The sequence below is a fragment of the Mercenaria mercenaria genome, chromosome 13, assembly GCF_021730395.1.
Source record: "Mercenaria mercenaria strain notata chromosome 13, MADL_Memer_1, whole genome shotgun sequence".
Lineage (NCBI taxonomy): Eukaryota > Metazoa > Mollusca > Bivalvia > Venerida > Veneridae > Mercenaria > Mercenaria mercenaria.
Window position 1 is genome coordinate 61333809 of NC_069373.1, and position 23142 is coordinate 61356950.

At 36.9% G+C, this 23142-nt stretch overlaps 2 protein-coding genes across 5 annotated transcripts in view; one reads left to right on the forward strand and one right to left on the reverse strand.

Annotated features, from left to right (window-relative positions):
• The window catches only part of LOC123529083 (SRSF protein kinase 3-like), an 80902-nt gene extending 75083 nt beyond the window's left edge, over window positions 1–5819 (forward strand). For all 4 annotated transcript variants that reach the window (XM_053522000.1, XM_053522002.1, XM_053522003.1 and 1 more), the window contains 2 exons: window positions 65–230; window positions 784–5819. In XM_053522000.1, coding sequence (XP_053377975.1) covers window positions 65–230; window positions 784–968 — 351 coding nt within the window. In that variant the 3' untranslated portion in view covers window positions 969–5819. The remainder of the gene's footprint in view (window positions 1–64; window positions 231–783) is intronic.
• Window positions 5820–18027: 12208 nt separating this feature from the next.
• LOC123528576 (kelch-like protein 24) overlaps window positions 18028–23142 on the reverse strand; it is a 28610-nt gene continuing 23495 nt past the window's right edge. Inside the window, exon 3 of the mRNA XM_045308392.2 lies at window positions 18028–23049. Within this exon, the coding sequence (XP_045164327.1) occupies window positions 21498–23049 (1552 nt within the window). The 3' untranslated portion in view covers window positions 18028–21497. The remainder of the gene's footprint in view (window positions 23050–23142) is intronic.

Consider the following 23142-nt stretch of genomic DNA (forward strand, 5'->3'; position numbering starts at 1 on the left):
TTTTTGTGACAGAAAATGTTCACAGTATTGTTACTGTTGTCTGAACTTGGTGATCTGTTTTCAGGCATTTGAGTTGGCAACAGGTGATTATTTGTTTGAGCCACATTCTGGAGGGGAGGAGTACTCCAGAGATGAGGATCATCTTGCACACATCATAGAACTGCTGGGACCTATACCTCGACATATAGCACTGTCTGGAAAATACTCGAGAGAATTCTTTAATAGGAAAGGTAATTAAAAGATTCTTTGTTTTGAGAAACTTTCAAATTTTTCATTTTCATGTCGGTGCCCTTTCAGTTTTCTGCACTTCATTTCAATTCAGTGTTTTTGGTCGAGGAAATTTATCCATATGAATATATTTAGCAGATATATAACAAGCCCCAGTATATCAGAGGTTGGTTTGAAAAATTGCAACCACCACAGAAACAGACTAATTGGTTTCGTCTGTGTCAGTAGGTATTTCATACTCTGAATGGATGAAATGTAGTTGTCTTAGTTGAGGAAATAACCGAAAGGCCCTTTTTAATTATAATAGTTTATGCATTAATTATTGCATTATAAGTACCTGATAAATACCTAATCAAGTATGAAACATTCACAAACTGCAAATTGGTAAAGCATTTAATTTTTTTTTTTTGTAATTAATTTTCTTAACTTAACATTGAAAAATCATGGAACCCTGGTATGGTAGATTTAAAACTAAGTGAAATAAGGTAGGTTAGAAGTTAATATTTCAAAGAAACTTTTTAAGAATTCTACAGGGTGTGTGTGTTCTACTTTCAGGTGAATTGAGAAACATAACCAAGTTGAAACCATGGGGATTATTTGAAGTTCTGTCTGAGAAGTATGAGTGGGATCCTGAAGAGGCCCAGGCATTTGCTGATTTCCTGACTCCAATGTTGCAGTTTGAACCTGAGAAGCGAGCCACTGCCGGAGAGTGTCTACTACACCCATGGTTAAACTCCTAGTACATGTTGTAGACATAATATCTTAACAGGCTATACTCTATCTGCCCTAGCCAGATCCACTAGTGACATTTTGTTCGTACCCATGTGTTATTTCTTGAGGGATAGATACATTGCCATTAGCTGAAATTCAGCTTCTTTTTACAAACTGATTTCCACGTTTGTTTTCAATGAATTAAGTGAAATCTGGGTTTCTGCATTTGATGTTTTTGAAGGTACTGGTAATGTTTGTATTAAGAAATTTTTAGACTAAGTGCTTTTGCTAGAACAGAACATTTCTTGCAAGGGAGATAAGAATGTTGGAATAATCATCATATTGAAAATAAAGTCATTTCTTCAGCCAGAACCATTAAAACTTATTTTGTTAATCCATTTTTTCTGGTTGAGGAATAATTAGAAATAAATTTGTTTCAGTACAATGAATATATTATATAAAGAAATGCATTCATATGATAGATTCAGTGTGAAGGGATGCCTTGTATCTTGAAGCTTGTATATAGATAATACCGTATTGCCTGGTTTATCTTCAGATGTTTTAACCCAGGTTTTATTTCTGATTGTAAAACTTTGTTATCATTTTTGTTGCTTAGTGCATAGGCTTTACTTGAACAAGTTAAGACAGATTAATTGAATCGATACAGCTGCACAGTCTTTTCCACCCTGCAAGTGTTGTTAATGCTACCAGTTGTGAGAAAGAGAGCTTAGATGATTTGAAGTATTTTTGAAGAGAAATGCTATAAAATCTGTTAAAACAGAATTTTTGAAAATGTTGCAAGAAGTCAGACTGCAAATGTTTGAGAGCAAACTGAAATTTGAAATTACTGTATACTGTAGATTAGGTAAATATGGAGTAAGCTTTATTTAACGATTTCTTGTTAGCAGCCTTAAGGTGGTTCTGCACATTTGATAAACCAGAAGTAATGGTGTAACATCATTTGTCCGTATAACGTAGAATAAACCCTGGACTAGGCATACGGAAAAGAAAATCAGTTTATGAATAAATGGCAACCTATTAGTAGAATTTTTAAAATGACAACTTGACTACCTTTCTAGAGATAAAGTATGATATAAAGAAGTTTGACACGTTAAATAATTCCAAATAATATCTCAAAATCAGCTTGAAATGTATGAATCCCTTTAATCATGGTCAGATATCTTAAAAACCAGCACACAGACCTATATGTTTTATTTCACCATATTATAGACCATATGTTACTTTATAATTGTGAGAAGTTTCATCAAAATCTACATTGTAGAAAAAAATCTTATTCAAAAAATTATTTAAAAATGTCATCAAAATTGTGATTTGCCCATTTCCCATGAAAACCTTTGTGGTCCAAATTTTTCAAATAAATCTAGCAAAAATTCAAGCACACAACCCAATATTTTTTATTTGCTTAATTTTCTAAGTATACTCTAAAGATTTGAAAAATTAGGGTCTGATCAAATTCTACATTACAGAAAAGAAATTGATCCAAACATGCAGAACTACCTTAATTAGGTAAAGAATTGGTGGACATTAGTGTTTGTATCATAGGCCATGATGCAGATCAATATTCACAAATATTTTGAGTAAGCGACTGGCATTATTTGGGAATGTTAGCTAGAATAAAAATGTTGAAAATATTACCTAGTCCACAGTATACTATTTTAAACAGAGCTCCTTATTCATTGCCCTTATTCACTTTTTAGCATTAAGGTGTAAAGTAAACTTGTTAAAATAGACAATATAGTGTGTCTAGTGGATTTCAAGGAGCATTTGCACTTCTGCGGTCCCTATAATAAAAGTAGTTTAAAAATGTTTTCAGAATTAAAAGTTATAAGGGGTAACTTTATTTTTAGATGAACATGTTTGGGGCTGCCGCCACCACACCCTGCTTTGCCCCACACCCAGCTTGCAGGGCATGCGCATTTTAAACTTCCAGGGACTGCTTAAGTGCATTCTACACGACTTCGGTTTAGAAGTATTTTATTAAAATAAAAAATTTAATTACGAAATCTAGTGCTTTATCTAATTTTCAGTCTACAAAGGTTTCTTGTAGCTGGCTAAGTTGCATTTTCAAAGGGTACAATCCTGGCTTTGCACAGGGTTTATTTTCTCTCAGAGATCTGATTTTGTTACATGTACTTGGAAAACTAAATATATAACTTAACATTCCCTTTAAGCAAGGAGTTTTCAACAAAAAAGTGCTTTAAAAAGCTTCTCTACAGTGTTGAAATTCAGAAGCCTTGTTTTATGTTCTAGTTCTCTATAAAACTGTATTACACTAATTTGTGCTATGGAAAATGTCTCTATTTTTAGCTCGACTATTCATAGAATAGTAGAGCTATTGGACTCGCCCATGCGTCGGCGTCCCGATTTGGTTAAGTTTTTGTATGTAAGCTGGTATCTCAGCAACCACTTGTGGGAATGGATTGAAACTTCACACACTTATTCACTGTGATAAACTGACTTACATTGCACAGGTTCCATAACTCTATTTTGCTTGTTTACAAAATTATGCCCCTTTTTTGACATAGAAATTTTTGTTTAAGGTTTTGTATGTAAGCTGGTATCTCAGCAACCACTTGTGGGAATGGATTAAAACTTCACACACTTATTCACTGTGATAAACTGACTTACATTGCACAGGTTTCATAACTCTATTTAGCTTTTTTACAAAATTATGCCCCTTTTTCGACTTAGAATTTTTTGGTTAAGGTTTTGTATGTAAGCTGGTATCTCAGTACTCACTAATTGGAATGGATTGAAACTTCACACACTTGTTCACTGTCATGATCTGACATACACAAAGCAGGTTCCATAACTCTGTTTTGTTTTTTTTACAAATTTATGCCCCTTTTTCGACTTAGAATTTTTTGGTTAAGGTTTTGTATGTAAGCTGGTATCTCAGTATCCACTAATGGGAAAGGATTGAAACTTCACACACTTGTTCACTGTCATGATATGACATGCAGTGCAAAGGGTCAATAACTCAACTTTGCATTTTACAAAATTATGCCCCTTTTTAAACTTAGGAGTTTTGGGTTAAATTCTTATATGTAAGCTGGTATCTCAGTACCCACTAATGGGAATGGATTGAAACTTCACACACTTGTCCACTGTCATGAGCTGATAAGCACTATGCAGGTTCCATAACCCTATTTTGCTTTTTTTAAATATTGCCCCTTTTTAGACTTTCGTATTCATTCAGTCGACAAGGCTGTTGAATAGTCGAGCGTTGCTGTCCTCCGACAGCTCTTGTTGTGAATATTGTTGTTTATAGTTTGTTAGAAGTAGTTGTTTATGATTTTATGAGGTAAATGGTATGGAAATACATGTGCCACATGACTGTCTGACTGCTGCGAAATCGAATCAAATACTTCAGTTTTAATACATGTAGAAACTAACGAACTAGAGTTAGTTTTGTGTCTAGAGGTTGTGAATGTTTGCTGTATGAAGAGAAAGTCAAATGGTATAACAATATGGCCGGCAGAATTACAGAACTATTACATAGTGAAAATGGATTGAAAGCTAAACTATAAATCAAAATCTTAAAGTTAGTGCTTCCAGATAATACTTCATACTGCTTTAAAAATGAAATTTAAATATTGCAAAAATTGCTTCTTAAACACGGATATTTCCCAACACTAACAACCTTTAACTAAATGGTGTGAATTTTTTAAATTCTGTTTTTGTATGTTGTTGAGGATTAAGAATCGTGCTTGTTTCATATAAACAGTATTTTTGGTCTTGAAATGGATAGTTTTTATTTCAGTCGTAAGAAAAAATCTTTTGAAGGATGGTCTATGTAAGGATATACCTTTATCAGATCAGCACCTTATTCCTTACTTGTTGATAACTGTACTAAATGAAAATTCCCCTTTGGTATTTCCATGAAGGTTAATAGTGCTTAGTGTGATTGTAAAAGAACAAATAAAAGTTACCATCAGGTCCACAGTTTCAAGTCCTATATTGCTTTGTATAAGTTAAGTCTGAGAATTATACAAAATTTAAAATAAAACTATTAAGTGAACTTGTTGAAGATAAGGTAAAAAATAAAATCAGTGGTTTCATATATCACTAGAAATTTTAAATTTGTGTACAAGTGTTGGTAATTCCTTCATTGCTCTCTAGCTTTCATTTTATATTCACACCATTTCACTAGTCTGTATATTACTACACTTGCCATAAGCTTGTGTAAAGCCAGGATCTTTATTATTTTTGTTGCTTTGCTATACACAGTATATATGATTTTTACCACAAGGGATGTTTACAAGTGGCACAGCTCACAAGTAGTATACTTTATACAAGTAACTGTTTTTGTAAAACCATCTACATTTTAATGGCAGATACCTCTAAATACTGATATTGTTCTGTATATCTTGCCTGATGAAAAACTTACCATTTTACAATATTTTTGCAGTTGTTACGCAAAAGCTATTGTAAATGATTCGTCTATTTATTTTGAGAAGTATTTGCCATTTAAATGGAGTCATTTTCACATGTTGCAGAACAGATAAACAGTGAAAGAATGACACATCTAGTCAGAGTAAAATTTCTGAGGCAAAGAAAGGGCATTGGTCTCGAGTACACAGAGTTCATATTCTGTATGGGAGCTTAAACAGATGACTTCATTGTAGAAGTGTGATTGTATTTATATATAGATATTATATATCAGTAGTGCACTTTGTTATGTTGGTAGTAATGGACCGGCTTATGTTGCCTACATGTATGTATACTTCATCTCAAAAACTTGTCATCCACTTCATATAAATTAACATACCATTCTCTAACCTTTGGTGAAATATTGCATTTTAAAAGTTTCTGTAATTTAAGTTAACAGGACTGCGATTAAAGTTTATGCAAATACATTCATTCTTGAATTATTTTTTCCATGATGACAGGACCGTTCAATTTTTCTTCAATTGAAGCAGGTACCCTACCTTTCTTGCTGATGCAAAATCTGTCTGAATTTGCTAAAAATATGCAGTAGCTGGCAAGGAAATTCATATGTCCTCCATAGTGGCATTGTGCAATTTACAGTCAAGTATGCTTTAAAGAATAAGTGCTTCTGAGGGATCTACTTTTCAGATTTTATCTACTTAACCACAGGCAACCTTGCAAAAAGTTTGATGGCGGTAGGCCCAAACCTTCTTTGTTTATTAATTGGAAACCATTTTAGTATCTAGATCATCTTAACCAACAGACCTCATAAATAATAGGGATCAGCTAGTTACTGCAGGAAATCATCATGTGCTTAGAAAGGGCATGTCCCAAGCATTATATAGTTATTAAGTGTAAAACATTTTTAGCTCGACTTTTCAACTAAAGAGGAGAGCTATCCTACTCGCCACTGTCTGTGTGTCACACCATGGTTAAGTTTTTTGTACAAGTCCACGTTTTGACAAAACCTCTTGTCATATAGCTTTGGAACTTTCAACACTTCTGTACCTTCACCATTTCCTGTTTTAGGCAAGAGTGCATAACTCTGTCAAGGATTTTGACTGAATTATGGCCCCTTTCAACTTGCAAATCTTGGTAAGTTTTTCGTACCAGTTCAGATTTTGCGTAAACTATTTGACATATGGCTTTGAAACTTTTATCACTTGTTTATTATAAGTCTCTATCTGTAGGCAAGAATGCATAACTTTGCCAAGTACTTTGGCTGAATAATGGCCCTTTTTGGACTTGGAAGTTGGTTCAGCTTTTGTACAAGTCCATGTTTTGTCAAAACTATTTGACATGTGGCTTTGCAACTTGGAACATTTGTTTATTATAACAGTCTTTATCTGTAGGCAAGAGTACATAACTCTTTCACGTATTTTGGCAGAATTATGGCCCTTTTTTACATGGAAAAGGTTCAGTTTTCGTAGAAGTCCAGGTATTGTCAAAACTATGTGACATGTGGCTTTGAAGCTCTACAGTTACTGATCAGAAACAAGAGAGTGTAACGACAGACTGATATCTGCAAAATATATTTCTTTGGCATAATAAGAGACCCACTGATACATTCATCTGATCACTTTGCACTAATGACCATAATCGTGGACTGAGAAACTTCAAAATCGGGAGCGGTACATGGTGAATGGTCTGTTTTAACTAATGGTCAGTTACCCAAGTCCCACTCATCTTGGAATCAATATGGTCATGTACTGCCCATGGGCAATATGCCTGCCAAGTTTGCGGGTTGAGGTCAAAACATTCTCAAAATATTGACTGGAAAGGTTTTTAGCTCACCTGTCACAAAGTGACAAGGTGAGCTTTTGTGATCGCGCGGTGTCCGCCGTCCGTGCGTGCGTGCGTCCGTAAACTTTTGCTTGTGACCACTCTAGAGGTCACATTTTTCATGGGATCTTTATGAAAGTTGGTCAGAATGTTCATCTTGATGATATCTAGGTCAAGTTCGAAACTGGGTCACGTGCCGTCAAAACTAGGTCAGTAGGTCTAAAAATAGAAAAAACCTTGTGACCTCTCTAGAGGCCATATATTTCACAAGATCTTCATGAAAATTGGTCAGAATGTTCATCTTGATGATATCTAGGTCAAGTTCGAAACTGAGTCACGTGCCGTCAAAAACTAGGTCAGTAGGTCTAAAAATAGAAAAACCTTGTGACCTCTTTAGAGGCCATATATTTCACAAGATCTTCATGAAAATTGGTCAGAATGTTCACCTTGATGATATCTAGGTCAAGTTGGAAACTGGGTCACGTGCCGTCAAAAACTAGGTCAGTAGGTCTAAAAATAGAAAAACCTTGTGACCTCTCTAAGAGGCCATATATTTCACAAGATCTTCATGAAAATTGGTCAGAATGTTCACCATGATGATATCTAGGTCAAGTTCGAAACTGGGTCACGTGTTGTCAAAAACGAGGTCAGTAGGGCTAAAAATAGAAAAACCTTGTGACCTCTCTAGAGGCCATATATTTCATCAAATCTTCATGAAAATTGGTCAGGATGTTCATCTTGATGATATATAGGTCAGGTTCAAAAGTGGGTCAAGTGCCATCAAAAACTAGGTCAGTAGGTCAAATAATAGAAAAACCTTGTGACCTCTCTAGAGGCCATATTTTTCATGGGATCTGTATGAAAGTTGGTCTGAATGTTCATCTTGATGATATCTAGGTCAAGTTCGAAACTGGGTCTCGTGCCGTCAAAAACTAGGTCAGTAGGTCTAAAAATAGAAAAACCCTGTGACATCACTAGAGGCCATATATTTCATGAGATCTTCATGAAAATTGGTCAGAATGTTCATCTTGATGATATCTAGGTCAAGTTTGAAAGTGGGTCACGTGGCTACAAAAACTAGGTCAGTAGGTCAAATAATAGAAAAACCTTGTGACCTCTCTAGAGGCCATATTTTTCATGGGATCTGTATGAAAGTTGGTCTGAATGTTCATCTTGATGATATCTAGGTCAAGTTCAAAAGTGGGTCACGTGCCATCAAAAACTAGGTCAGTAGGTCAAATAATAGAAAAACCTTGTGACCTCTCTAAAGACCATATTTTTCATGGGATCTGTATGAAAATTGGTCTGAATGTTCATCTTGATGATATCTAGGTCAAGTTCGAAACAGGGTCATGTGCGGTCAAAAACTAGGTCAGTAGGTCTAAAAATAGAAAACCTTGTGGCCTCTCTAGAGGCCATACTTGTGAATGGATCTCCATAAAAATTGGTCAGAATGTTCAGCTTGGTGATATCTAGGTCAAGTTTGAAATTGGGTCATGTGCCATCAAAAACTAGGTCAGTAGGTCAGATAATAAAAAACCTTGTGACCTCTCTAGAGGCCATACTTTTCATGGGATCTGTATGAAAGTTGATCTGAATGTTCATCTTGATGATATCTAGGTCAAGTTCGAAACTGGGTCACGTGCCGTCAAAAACTAGGTCAGTAGGTCTAAAAATAGAAAAACCCTGTGACATCACTAGAGGCCATATATTTCATGAGATCTTCATGAAAATTGGTCAGAATGTTCATCTTGATGATATCTAGGTCAAGTTTGAAAGTGGGTCACGTGGCTACAAAAACTAGGTCAGTAGGTCAAATAATAGAAAAACCTTGTGACCTCTCTAGAGGCCATATTTTTCATGGGATCTGTATGAAAGTTGGTCTGAATGTTCATCTTGATGATATCTAGGTCAAGTTCAAAAGTGGGTCACGTGCCATCAAAAACTAGGTCAGTAGGTCAAATAATAGAAAAACCTTGTGACCTCTCTAAAGACCATATTTTTCATGGGATCTGTATGAAAATTGGTCTGAATGTTCATCTTGATGATATCTAGGTCAAGTTCGAAACAGGGTCATGTGCGGTCAAAAACTAGGTCAGTAGGTCTAAAAATAGAAAACCTTGTGACCTCTCTAGAGGCCATACTTGTGAATGGATCTCCATAAAAATTGGTCAGAATGTTCAGCTTGGTGATATCTAGGTCAAGTTTGAAACTGGGTCATGTGCCATCAAAAACTAGGTCAATAGGTCAGATAATAAAAAACCTTGTGACCTCTCTAGAGGCCATACTTTTCATGGGATCTGTATGAAAGTTGGTCTGAATGTTCATCTTGATGATATCTAGGTTAAATTTGAAACTGGGTCAGCTGCGATCAAAAACTAGGTCAGTAGGTCTAAAATTATTAAAATCTTTGACCTCTCTAGAGGCCATATTTTTCAATGGCTCTTCATGAAAATTGATCTGAATGTTCACCTTGATGATATCTAGGTCAGTTTCGAAACTGGTTCACGTGCGGTGGAACAAGGTGGAACAAGGGCCATAAATTGGCAAGACTTGCCGAAGTTATCACAACATTTTATTAGCTCACCTGTCACATAGTGACAAGGTGAGCTTTTGTGATCACGCAGCGTCCGTCGTCCGTCCGTAAACTTTTGCTTGTGACCACTCTAGAGGTCACATTCTTTTGTGGGATCTTTATGAAAGTTGGTCAGAATGTTCATCTTGATGATATCTAGGTCAAGGTCGAAACTGGGTCATGTGCCTTCAAAAACTAGGCCAGTAGGTATAAAAATAGAAAAACCTTGTGACCTCTCTAGAGGCCATATTTTTCATGAGATCTTCATGAAAATTAGTGAGAATGTTCACCTTGATGATATCTAGGTACAGTTCAAAAGAGGGTCACGTACCTTCGAAAATTAGGTCAATAGGTCAAATTATAGTAAAACCTTGTGACCTCTCTAGAGACCATATTTTTCAATGGATCTTCATGAAAATTGGTCAGAATTTTTATCTTGATAATATCTAGGTCAAATTCAAAACTGGGTCACATGAGCTCAAAAACTAGGTCACTATGTCAAATAATAGAAAAAACGACGTCATACTCAAAACTGGGTCATGTGGGAAGAGGTGAGCGATTCAGGACCATCATGGTCCTCTTGTTTAGCTCACCTGTCACAAAGTGACAAGGTGAGCTTTTATGATCGCGTGGCGTCCGTCGTCCGTGCATAAACCTTTGCTTGTGACCACTCAAGAGGTCACATTTTTCATGGGATCTTTATGAAAGTTGGTCAGAGTGTTCATCTTGATGATATCTAGGTCAAGTTCGAAACTGGGTCACGTGCAGTCAAAAACTATGTCAGTAGATCTAAAAATAGAAAAACCTTGTGACCTCTCTAGAGGCCATATTTTTCATGAGATCTTCATGAAAATTGGTCAGAATGTTCACCTTGATGATATCTAAGTCAAGTTCGAAACTGGGTCACGTGGGATCAAAAACTAGGTCAGTAGGTCAAAAAATAGAAAAACCTTGTGACCTCTCCAGAGGCCATATTTCTCAATGGATCTTCATGAAAATTGATCAGAATGTTCACCTTGATGATATCTAGGTCAAGTTCAAAACTGGGTTATGTGGGGTCAAAAACTAGGTCAGTAGGTCTAAAAAAAGAAAAACCTTGTGACCTCTCTAGAGGCCATATTTCTCAATGGGTCTTCATGAAAATTGGTCAGAATGTTCACCTTGATGATATCTAGGTCAAGTTCGAAACGGTCACATGCGGTCAAAAACTAGGTCAGTAGGTCTAAAAATAGAAAAACCTTGTGACCTCTCTAGAGGCCATATATTTCACAAGATCTTTATGAAAATTGGTCAGAATGTTCATCTTGATGATATTTAGGTCAAGTTTGAAAGTGGGTCATGTGCGGTCAAAAACTAGGTCAGTAGGTCTAAAAATAGAAAAACCTTGTGATGTCTCTAGAGGGCATATTTCTCAATGGATCTTCATGAAAATTGGCGAGAATGTTCAGCTTGATGATATCTAGGTCAGATTCGTAACTGGGTCATGTGCGGTCAAAAACTAGGTCAGTAGGTCGAAAAATAGAAAAACCTTGTGACCTCTCTAGAGGCCATATTTTTCACGAGATCTTCATGAAAATTGGTGAGAATGTTCACCTTGATGATATCTAGGTCAAGATTAAAAGTGGGTCACGTGCCTTCAAAAACTAGGTCATTCGGTCAAATAATAGAAAAACCTTGTGACCTCTCTAGAAGTCATAGTTTTCAATGGATCTTCATGAAAACTGGTCAGAATTTTTTATCTTGATGATATCTAGGTCACATATGCTCAAAAACTAGGTCACTATGTCAAATAATAGAAATAACGACGTCATACTCAGTTCAACACTGGGTCATGTGGGGATAGGTGAGCAATTCAGGACCATCATGGTCCTCTTGTTTTATAATAATAGCCTTTGACCTCAAAATCAGAATGTTCTACTGCCCACTGAAACCTAGAAAATTCAGTATAGTTTTATGTGCTGCTAAGGAGCTGTTTCTCAGTAACATTTCGATGTATTGGATTGAAACTTCAAATAATACTTCCCAGTAATCAAAACTACTGAAATAATCAAGTTAGGTAGTTCTTGGTTTAATTTAATTCAAATTAATGTCCCTTTTTCTGCTTAGAAAAATTGGTCAAAGTTTTGCATGCAATAATCATGATGCATCTCAGTAATAGCTAGATATATTAGATTGAAACTTCACACAAGACATCTTAATCAAAACTACTTTGAGGCCAGTCAGAGAACCCTTGTTTAAAATTATTGCCCTTATTTGACTTAAAAAATGTGGTTGAAGTGTTATCATTGCCATAATAAAATTTAAAGGTATCCAATGGACAACTTTTACCAAAATATTTGCTTTTTAGCCCACCATCATCAGATGGTGGGCTATTAAAATCACTCTGCGTCCGTGGTCCGTCCGTCCGTCATTCCGTCCGTCCGTCCGTCCGTCCGTTAACAATTTCTCGTTATCGCATCTCCTCAGAAACTACTGGGGGGATTTTGACCAAACTTTGTCAGAATGATGTATTGGTACCCTAGTTGTGTCCCCCGGAAAATCAGACTGGTTCAACAATTTATGAGTGAGTTATGGCCCTTTGTTTATTTCTATAATTTACATAGATTTATATAGGGAAAAACTTTGAAAACCTTCTTGTCCAAAACCACAGAGCCTAGGGCTTTGATATTTGGTATGAAGCATTATCTAGTGGTCCTCTACCAAGATGATTCAAATTATTTCTCTGGGGTCAAATATGGCCCCGCCCTGGGGGTCACATGGTTTATATAGACTTATATAGGGAAAAGCTTTGAAAAACCTCTTGTCCAAAACCACAGGGCCTAGGGCTTTGATATTTTGTATGTGACATCATCTAGTGGTCTTCAACTAAGATCGTTCAAATTATACCCCTAGGGTCAAATATGGCCCCGCCCTGGGGGTCATATGGTTTACATAGACTTATATAGGGAAAAACTTTGAAAATCTTCTTGTCCAAACCACAAAGCCTAGGGCTTTGATACTTGTAATGTAGCATCATCTAGTGGTTCTCTACCAAGTTTGTTCAAATTATCCCCCTAGGGTCAAATATGGCCCCGCCCCGTGGGTCACATGGTTCAAATAGACTTATATAGGGAAAAGCTTTTAAAATCTTCTTGTCAATAACTACAACATTCAAATTTGGACCACATGTATATTTTTGAGTGGCAAGATGAACCTTGACATGAGTTGACCTTGATTTTGACCTAGTGACCTACTTTCACATTTCTGTAGCTACAACCTTCAAATTTGGACCACATGCATAGTTTTGTGCACTTGAAAAAACTTTGACCTTGATTTTGACCTAGTGACCTACTTTCACATTTTTGAAGGTACAGGTATCAAATTTGGACCATATGCATAGTTCCGTGTTTCAAAATGAAATTTGACATTGATTTTGACCTAGTGACCTACTTTCACATTTTTGAAGGTACAGTCTTCAAATTTGGACCACATGCATAGTTTTGTGTTCCGAAATTAAATTTGACCTTGATTTTGACCCAGTGACCTACTTTCTCATTTCTCAAGCTACAGCCTTCAAATTTGGACCACATGCATGGTTTTATGTACCGAAACAAACTTTGACCTTTACATTGACCTAGTGACCTACTTTCACATTTTTGAAGGTACAAGCTTCAAATTTGGACCACATGCATAGTTCTGTATTCTGAAATAAAATTTGACCTTGATTTTGACCTAGTGACCTACTTTCACATTTCTCAAGCTACAGCCTTCAAATTTGGACCACATGCATATTTTTGTGTACGGAAATGAACTTTGACCTTAAGATTGACCTAGTGACCTACTTTCACATTTCTGTAGCTACAGGCCTTAAATTTAGACCACTTGCATAGGATTGTGTACCGAAACAAACTTTGACCTTGACATTGACCTAGTGACCTACTTTCACATTTTTGAAGGTACAGGCTTCAGATTTGGACCACATGCATAGATTTGTGTTCTGAAGTGAAATTTGACCCTTGATTTTGACCTAGTGACCTACTTACACATTTCTCAAGCTAAGCCTTCAAATTCGGACCACTTGCATAGTTTTGTGTACCGAATTAAACTTTGACCTTAAGATTGATCTAGTGACCTACTTTCACATTTCTCGAGCTACAGCTTTCGAGTTTGGACCACATGCACAGTGTTGTGTACGGAAATGAAATTTGACCTTGAGCTAGTCAGTAAGTCTTGAAATTTGGAACACTCAAAAATGGCACTTGGTGGGCGCCAAGATCACTCTGTGATCTCTTGTTAGATGTTTACTTCAAATATATAAAATCCTTGTTAAATGTCTTTAACTTTACTGAATAGATATATAAAGTTTGCATATAGAGAGCTACATTCATAACAAGAGGACCATGATGGTCCTGAATCGCTCACCTCTTCCCACATGACCCAGTTTTGAGTATGATGTCGTTTTTTCTATTATTTGACCTAGTGACCTAGTTTTTGAGCTCATGTGACCCAGTTTTGAACTTGACCTAGATATTATCAAGATAAAAGTTCTGACCAATTTTCATGAAGATCCATTGAAAAATATGGTCTCTAGAGAGGTCAAAAGATTTTTCTAATTTTAGACCTACTGACCTAGTTTTTGACCGCAGCTGACCCAGTTTCAAACCTGACCTATATATCATCAAGATAACATTCAGACCAATTTTCATACAGATCCCATGAAAAATATGGCCTCTAGAGAGGTCACAACGTTTTTCATTATTTGACCTACTGACCTACTTTTTGATGGCACATGACCCACTTTCGAACTTGACCTAGATATCATCAAGATGAACATTCTGACCAATTTTTATGGTGATCCACTCACATGTATAGCCTCTAGAGAGGTCTATTTTTAGACCTACTGACCTAGTTTTTGACCACACATGACCCTGTTTCGAACTTGACCTAGATATCACCAAGATGAACATTCAGACCAACTTTCATACAGATCCCATAAAAAATATGGCCTTTAGAGAGGTCACAAGGTTTTTCTATTATTTGACCTACTGACCTAGTTTTTGACGGAACGTGACCCACTTTCGAACTTGACCTAGATATCATCAAGATGAACATTCAGACCAACTTTTATACAGATCACATGAAAAATATGGCTTCTAGAGAGGTCACAAGGTTTTTCTATTATTTGACCTCGTTTTTGATGGCACGTGACCCACTTTCGAACTTGACCTAGATATCATCAAGGTGAACATTCTGATCAATTTTCATGAAGATCTTTTGAAATATATGGCCTCTAGAGAGGTCACAAGGTTTTTCTATTTTTAGACCTACTGACCTAGTTTTTGATGGCACGTGACCCAGTTTCGAACTTGACCTAGATATCATCAAGATGAACATTCTGACCAATTTTCATGAAGATCTTGTGAAATATATGGCCTCTAGAGAGGTCACAAGGTTTTTCTATTTTTAGACCTACTGACCTAGTTTTTGAAGGCACATGACCCAGTTTCGACCTTGACCTAGATATCATCAAGATGAACATTCTGACCAACTTTCATAAAGATCCCACAAAAGAATGTGACCTCTAGAGTGGTCACAAGCAAAAGTTTACGGACGGACGGACGGACGACGGACGCTGCGTGATCACAAAAGCTCACCTTGTCACTATGTGACAGGTGAGCTAATAAAATGTTGTGATAACTTCGGCAAGTCTTGCCAATTTATGGCCCTTGTTCCACTTAAGACGTGGAATATTCAAGTACAGCACTTGCAGTAACAGCTACTGTGACATCGATATTTGACCTACAGACCTGAAAATGAATAGGGTTCATCCCCTACCAATGGGCATTGTGAGGATCTTAGAAAATGGGATTCTAAAACATTCTTTGTACTAATGGTCACTGTAATTTGGGTTTTTGATCCTATGACCTCAAAATTCATGGGGGTCATGCATTGCCCTTGGTCAATGGCAGATCATAGGTCAAGATATTAAGATACTGAGAGGAAATGAATTTTGTATTAACAGTTACTGTTACCTTGGCCTTTTGACTCACTGACTTCAAAATTAACTGGGTCTTGCACTGCCTATCTGCAATGTGCCTGCACAATTTGAGCGTCATCAAGGCAAGGCATTATCAACATGCTGAGTGGAAGTATTTTGACCCAATGCCCAAGTGCATAGGACTGCAAAATTTAAGCATCGTCAAGGCAAGGCATTATTAACATACTATGTGAAAATGGTATTTTGACTTACTGCCCACGTGCATGCAAAGTTTAAGCATTGTCAATGCAAGGCATTATCAACATATGGATTGGAAATATTTTGTATTAACAGACACTTTGACCTTAACTTTGACCCACTGATTGGGGTCTTCCACAGTGAAATGTGCATTGGAAAAAATTGAGCACCGTATTTCTCCAAATACTGAGCAGAAACAGTTATTACATTAACAGTAACAGTGACCTTCCGTTATTACATTAACAGTAACTGTGACCTTGACCTTTGAGCTCAAAATCGGTAGGGGTCATGCATTTCTTGAGAGTGTAGCATAGGTGAAGCATTTTTAGCTCACCTGAGCACAAAGTGCTCATGGTGAGGTATTGTGATCATGCTGTGTCTGCTGTGCGTGCGTCTGTCAAGTTATCTGTCCGTAGTCAACATTTGTGTTTAAACGACATCTCCTCCAAAACCAATGAATGGATTTTGATGAAATTTGGCCATGATGTTCCTTGGGTGGTCCTCTACCAAAGTTGTTCAAACGGTTCCGCTTGGGTGCACATAGGGGCTGCCAGAGCTAAAAATAGAAACAAGATGGCCTTAGGTCGCTCACCTGAGAAACACATCATAACAGAGTAATCATGTTTCCCCAGATGACCCATATTTGAACTTGGCCTAGATTTCATCAAGGCAATCATTCTGACTAAATCTTTTGAATATCCAGTGTAAAATGCAGCCCCTATTGTGTACACAAGGTTTTTCTTTCATTTGACTGGTTGACCTAGTTTTTGACCCCAGATTGTCCCTATTCAAACCCGACCTTGATTTCATCCAAACAAACATTCTGATCAAATTTCATGAAGATCAGTTGAAAAATACAGCCTCTAACGCATACACAAGATTTTTCTTTGATTTGACCTAGTGACCTAGTTTTTGATCCCAGATGACCCATTTTCGAACTTGGCCTAGATTTCAAGATAACCATTCTGACCAAAATTCATGAAGATCAATTAAAAATACACCCTGTATCACATACACAAGGTTTTTCTTTGATTTGACCTAGTTTTTGACCCCAGATGACCATTTTTGAACTTGGCCTAGATTTAATCAAGGTTATCATTCTGACAAAATTCTGGAAGATCAGTTGAAAAATACAGCCTCTTTCGCATACACAAGCTAAATGTTGACAGACAGACGACAAACGCCAGACATCGAGCAATCACAAAATCTCACCTGAGCAACTTCAAACGACAACTCCTCCTAACTCTGTACTTTTACAAACACACTTGAAGCCTTGTACACAAGTGAGCGCTTTAGGGTCAATGACCCTCTTGTTAACGAGTGGAAACAAAGTTTTTTTGCATAAGACAGACCTACGGATGACCTGTGTCATCATATAATATATCCCTTCAGGCATGTAAAATTGAATTGTATTTTTCTGCTCCAAAAATTTGATTGAACATGAAGTCTTACATGACAGAAAAGAGAATGGACACTAAAACGTACAAAAGTGGAAGAAGTGTTTTTTTAATCCAGTTTGTTCATACTAAACAGTTCTTTCGTAACTGGTTGCCCAAAGTAAGTTGATCTTTCCATTTCATAGGAATTAGTTGGCTAATGGTAATATGGTGACAGTCTGTGGCTATTGCAAGAGTGTGTGTGTTCGGGTTTAACGTCTTTTTCAACAATTTTTCAGTCATATAAACAACGGTGTCTACTTGTAGCAGTGAGCACAATGCCCAACTTTATAGTGCTGCCTCACTGGAATATTATGCCGTAGACATGTGGCATGATACCCCGTCCAGTCACATACTGACACCGGGCTGACCAGTCCTAGCACTATCCTCCAAATGGGGAGCGCAAAGCGAGGAAGCTACTGGTACCATTTTTTATGTCTTTGGTATGACGTGGCCGAGGATCGAACCTACGACCTCCCACACTCGAAGCAGACGCTCTTCCGCAAGGCTACCGAGGCGAGTTTAGGTCTTCATTTTCCTGACTGTATGTTTATCTGTTTTACTCAAATGATCCAGTACCAAGCTTGTCAACTAATCACCTTTTGGCTCAGTTAATAAAAAGCAAACAATTTAAGCAAAGAACATTTTAATTATCACAAATCACATACAAAGAACATATCACAAGTTAGCTAATAATTTACACTAAAAAGAACAAAATTATGCTATGCCATTTAAGTATTTCTGACTGAACCTGAATAACAGTGGGTAAATGCATGAATGTTTTATTTTCTATAAAATACTTCTAGAAAAAATAAAACAACATGACAACAAAGTGAAACCTAGCTATTTTGAAAAATTCATGGGTCATAAATCTGGTGTTATTGTAACAGTCTTTCCCGTTATCATGTTTGTCTGAGATCTAGCAGCTATATACATTTATGGAAAGTGCTCAAGAATTTGAAGAAATATAGCATCTTGTGTGTCAACAAAGTGAATGTGAAATACAACAATTTTAAGCAACTCTGATGTTATTCCAGCAATCTTGCCCATTTCAAACTTGTCCAACATCTTGAGACCATTATGTATTCGTGTATTGATGTCTACAAAGTAAAAGGGCCATGATGGAAGAAGGAAGATCACAATAGCTCACACTGTGAGCTAAAAATTGCTGCATAAATGTATGTAGTACATGTACACTGTTAAGTTGTGTAAACTACACTTTCCTTAATACATTTAGAATGACATAAATTGCTAATTCATACGACTCGCAAAGTTTAATGAAAACTGCTTTGAAAAAAAAATCCATTCTAAAATGTAATCAAGAACTAATACCAAATAAAATACCTTTAATAGCCCTAGACTGCTTATCACAAATTACAAATATAAAAAAACAACAATGAAAATCTCCACCAAAACCAAGTTTTTCGAACATTTTCTATTTTTAGAAATGGTGACCTTGACCATACTGGTCACAAAAGAAGAGGGCCATGAAGGCCCTGTATCGCTCAACTGAACTATTGACCTAAAGATCATCAAGATTAACATTCTGACCAAGTTTCATCGAGACATGGTCATAAATGTGGCCTCTAAAGTGTTAAATAGCTTCTCCTTTGATTTGACCCAGTGACCTAGTTTTTTACCAGACAAGACCCAGATTCAAACTTGACCTAAAGATCACCAAGATTAACATTCTGACTAAGTTTCGTGAAGATACAGTCATAAATGTGGCCTTGAGCGTTAACAAGCTTTTCCTTTAATTTGACCTGGTGACCTAGTTTTTTAACCCACCTGACCCAGATCTGAACTTGACTTATAGATCATCAAGATTAACATTCTGACTAAGTTTCATTAAGATATGGTCATAAATGTGACCTCTACAGTGTAAACCAGCTTTTCCTTTCATTTGACCTGGTGACCTTGTTTTTAACCCTACATGACCCAGATTCAAAATGGACCTTGAGATCATCAAGATTAATATTCTGACCAAGTTTCATGAAGACATAGTCATAAATCTGGCCTCTACAGTGTTAACAAGCTTTTCCTTTGATTTGACCTGGTGACCTAGTTTTTTAACCCACCTGACCCAGATCTGAACTTGACTTATAGATCATCAAGATTAACATTCTGACCAAGTTTCATTAAGATATGGTCATAAATGTGGCCTCTACAGTGTTAACCAGCTTTTCCTTTCATTTGACCTGGTGACCTAGTTTTTAATCCTACATGACCCAGATTCAAAATGGACCTTGAGATCATCAAGATTAACATTCTGACCAAGTTTCATGAAGACATAGTCATAAATCTGGCCTCTACAGTGTTAACAAGCTTTTCCTTTGATTTGACCTGGTGACCTAGTTTTTTACCCTGGATGACCCAATATCGAAATCGTCCCAGATTTTACTAACAGTAACATTCTGACCAAGTTTCATTAAGACTGGGCCAAAAATGTGACCTCTAGAGTGTTATCAAGCTTTTCCTTCAATTTGACCTGGTGACCTAGTTTTTGACCCCTGATGACCCAATATCAAAATCATCGAAGATTTTATTGAGGGTAACATTCTGGCCAAGTTTCATTAAAATTGGGCCAAAAACGGACCTCTAGAGTGTTAACAAGCTTTTCCTTTGATTTGACCTGGTGACCTAGTTTTTGACCCAGATGACCCAGTATCAAACTCATCCAAGATTTTATTGAGGGTAACATTCTGACCAAGTTTCATTAAGATTGGGCCAAAATTGTGACCTCTAGAGTGTTAACAAGCTTTTCCTTTGATTTGATCTGGTGACCTAGTTTTTGACCCCAGATAACCCAATATTGAACTTGTCCAAGATTTTTTATGAGAGTAACATTCTGACCAAGTTTCATTAAGATTAGGCCAAACTTGTGACCTCTACAGTGTTAACAGTCAAATTGTTGACGACGGACGACGGACACAGGGCGATCACAAAAGCTCACCTTGAGCACTTCGTGCTCAGGTGAGCTAAAAATTCTTCAATGCAATTAGAAGTTATGGAGCAGAAAAAAAATTTTACTTGACCTTAAACAGTGACTTTGACCTTTAATCAACAAGCATAGATCATGTGTTGACAAATTGTCTCATCATGGGGAACAGTTGTGTGTAGAATTAAGATAATTCATCCATGCATATAAAAAGTTATAGAGAAGAAACAATTTTTACTACCTTCAATAGTGACCTTGACCTTTGACAGACGGACGGACAGAGGGCATTCCTATAGTCTACAGCCTAAAAAGGTAAATTGACAAAATTTTCGTGGGCTTAGCGCAAAACGGTTGTAACTCCTTCTTTATTTCATATAAGTTACAACTGTTTTGCGCTAAGCCCGCGAAATGCCTTAGACCATAGCCCCACAGTGGAATTTTCCAAGTATGCAGATTAAGTAAACATTAACTTTGAACTTTACCGAACAGACCATATATATATGCAATCCAAACCTTGGTTTTTCTATAAGCTACCTACATGTGTATACAAACGATAATTTTAAAAGCAATACATCAAACCAAACTGAACTCTTTTAACGGAGACCTTCTATTTTTAGTAGCAGCGACCACGACTACCAATCCAAAAAGCAATCCCAAACTTGGTCCTATTTAAGCTACCTATAGGCCAATTTTCATTTCAGTATCTCAACCCAAACAAGTTATTGAAAGGAAATGAAAAGCCTGATGCCACACATTCATCCACAGATCTGCCCATCTGCCTGCCTACCCACCCAAAGACAATGGCAATCTTATAACCAGCTTTTAACTTTGAAAAACTTAGTTAAAATAGAACTTAAAGATTTTAAAATAACTAAAAAGGGACATCTCATCACAACCCTCACATTGCCACATGCAGGTTTGCTATAAAAATTTAATTTACCATGTAAATTTATACCTAATAAATCAGCATTTTCTGTACACATTATAAGTTTATCACAGTTTTTTTTTCCTTCAAGACAAGCTGAGCTATAGCACATAAGCAGACAAAGTTTTACCATTACAGACCATTAGTTACATCAGTCTTCAACCAAATTTCACCATAACTACCACTTACATCAGTACAGAAAGTTCTGACCAAAGCTCCTGACATTGTTTATCTAGTCATCTTGACTGAGAAAAGTCCCCTCTCCCACTTGTATTTTTGCCCAGAAATATCCTCACACATCCATATGAATACATCGGAACTGGCATTGTTCCAGCTTTCTGCCATATATTTATTTCTGGGTCATAACATTCAATGACTTCTGTGTACAAGTTGTCTTTAGCTCCTCTGCGACGACCACCAAGTGCGTAAAGTCTCTCATCAAGAACAGCGAGACTGACGAAGTCACGAGCACAACTCATATCTGGTAGGATATCCCAGTGTTCCCTATCTGGAGAAAATCTGAACACACCTTCCAATCCAACTACATAAATATCACTGTTAAACACGACAGCGCTAAGGCACATGTCATTAGCTGGCAAGTCACAGGCCAAAGTGGTGCATGACTTTGTAACTGTGTCATAACACTGAACACAGTTTGTGACCACCTCATCATTATTCTTACCTCCAAACAGGTAAAGATTTTTGCCATACGCAACATACCCCATGTTCTCAACAGGCTGATTAAGGCTGCCTCCCTCCTCCCATCTGTTTGATTCTATATCCCAATATTCCACTGTTGCGAGAACGTTGTCCTCATCAAATCCTCCCAGCACAAAAATCTGGTCATCCACAGCTGACATACCATGTCTGCGTCGTGCATGAATCAAATTTGGTCCTCTTAACCAGGTGTCAAAAACTGGATCGTATTTCCAGAACTCTGCACTCCTCAGTCCGCCAGACACATAAATGTCATTACCAATAGTGCAGACTGAAAATTCATTTCTCTTTTTAAATGGCAGTTGTTTAAGATTGAAGAATTCATTTGTATCAGCAATGTAACATTCCACATCATTGCTCAGACCATCTGCAAGTCTTCCACCCAACAATATTGCAACTTCCGAGAACGGCATATTGAGCCGTGGAGTGATCTGATACAGAGGTAACTGATGGCGTCGGGCAGGTATCGTATGAAACAGTATCCCATCATCCAGAAGCTCCTTCCCTCTGTCATCGCTCACAACATGCTGCGTCTTGGACACAGTGTCAATTAAAAAAGTTTTAGTCAACATAGGAAACTTGATGGTGTCAAGCACCTTGTACCGATAGCTCTTTCTTGCTGAAAGATCAAACTCTAACCACTTAATTGCTGTTTCATACACCAGCTCCTCATTTTCGCAGTTTAAATGTCGATCTTTTAACAAATCAGTGATACACTCACATGATAGTTTGTACAAATCTTCGTCATGCACTAAGCTTTGAAAGTGATTACAGCAGAAGTTTTTGGCATACAAATACAACTGTCTGTGCGCATGTATGTCTGCAAGTGTCAAGGCTGACAGACAATTGTGCTCCTTCATGCTTCTCTGGAAGAAATCCACACACAGTCCAACAAGAGTTTGTATCTGAAATATGTGTGCTTGGGCAAACAGATCTTCCACAATGACGGCTGTAATGTTGACCTTCCCAGTGTATATAAACTTTAAAACCTGTTCAAACACGTCGCTGCCCAACTGTTGCATTTTGATCACATTTTTATGACATTCCTCCATACCAGATGAAAACATGGACCTATAAAATATTAGTAGATTTTTTTTTTATATCAATATATATAAATACTCTAGTTTTTGGCATAAAGGTCTGAACTATAACTATATTATGACA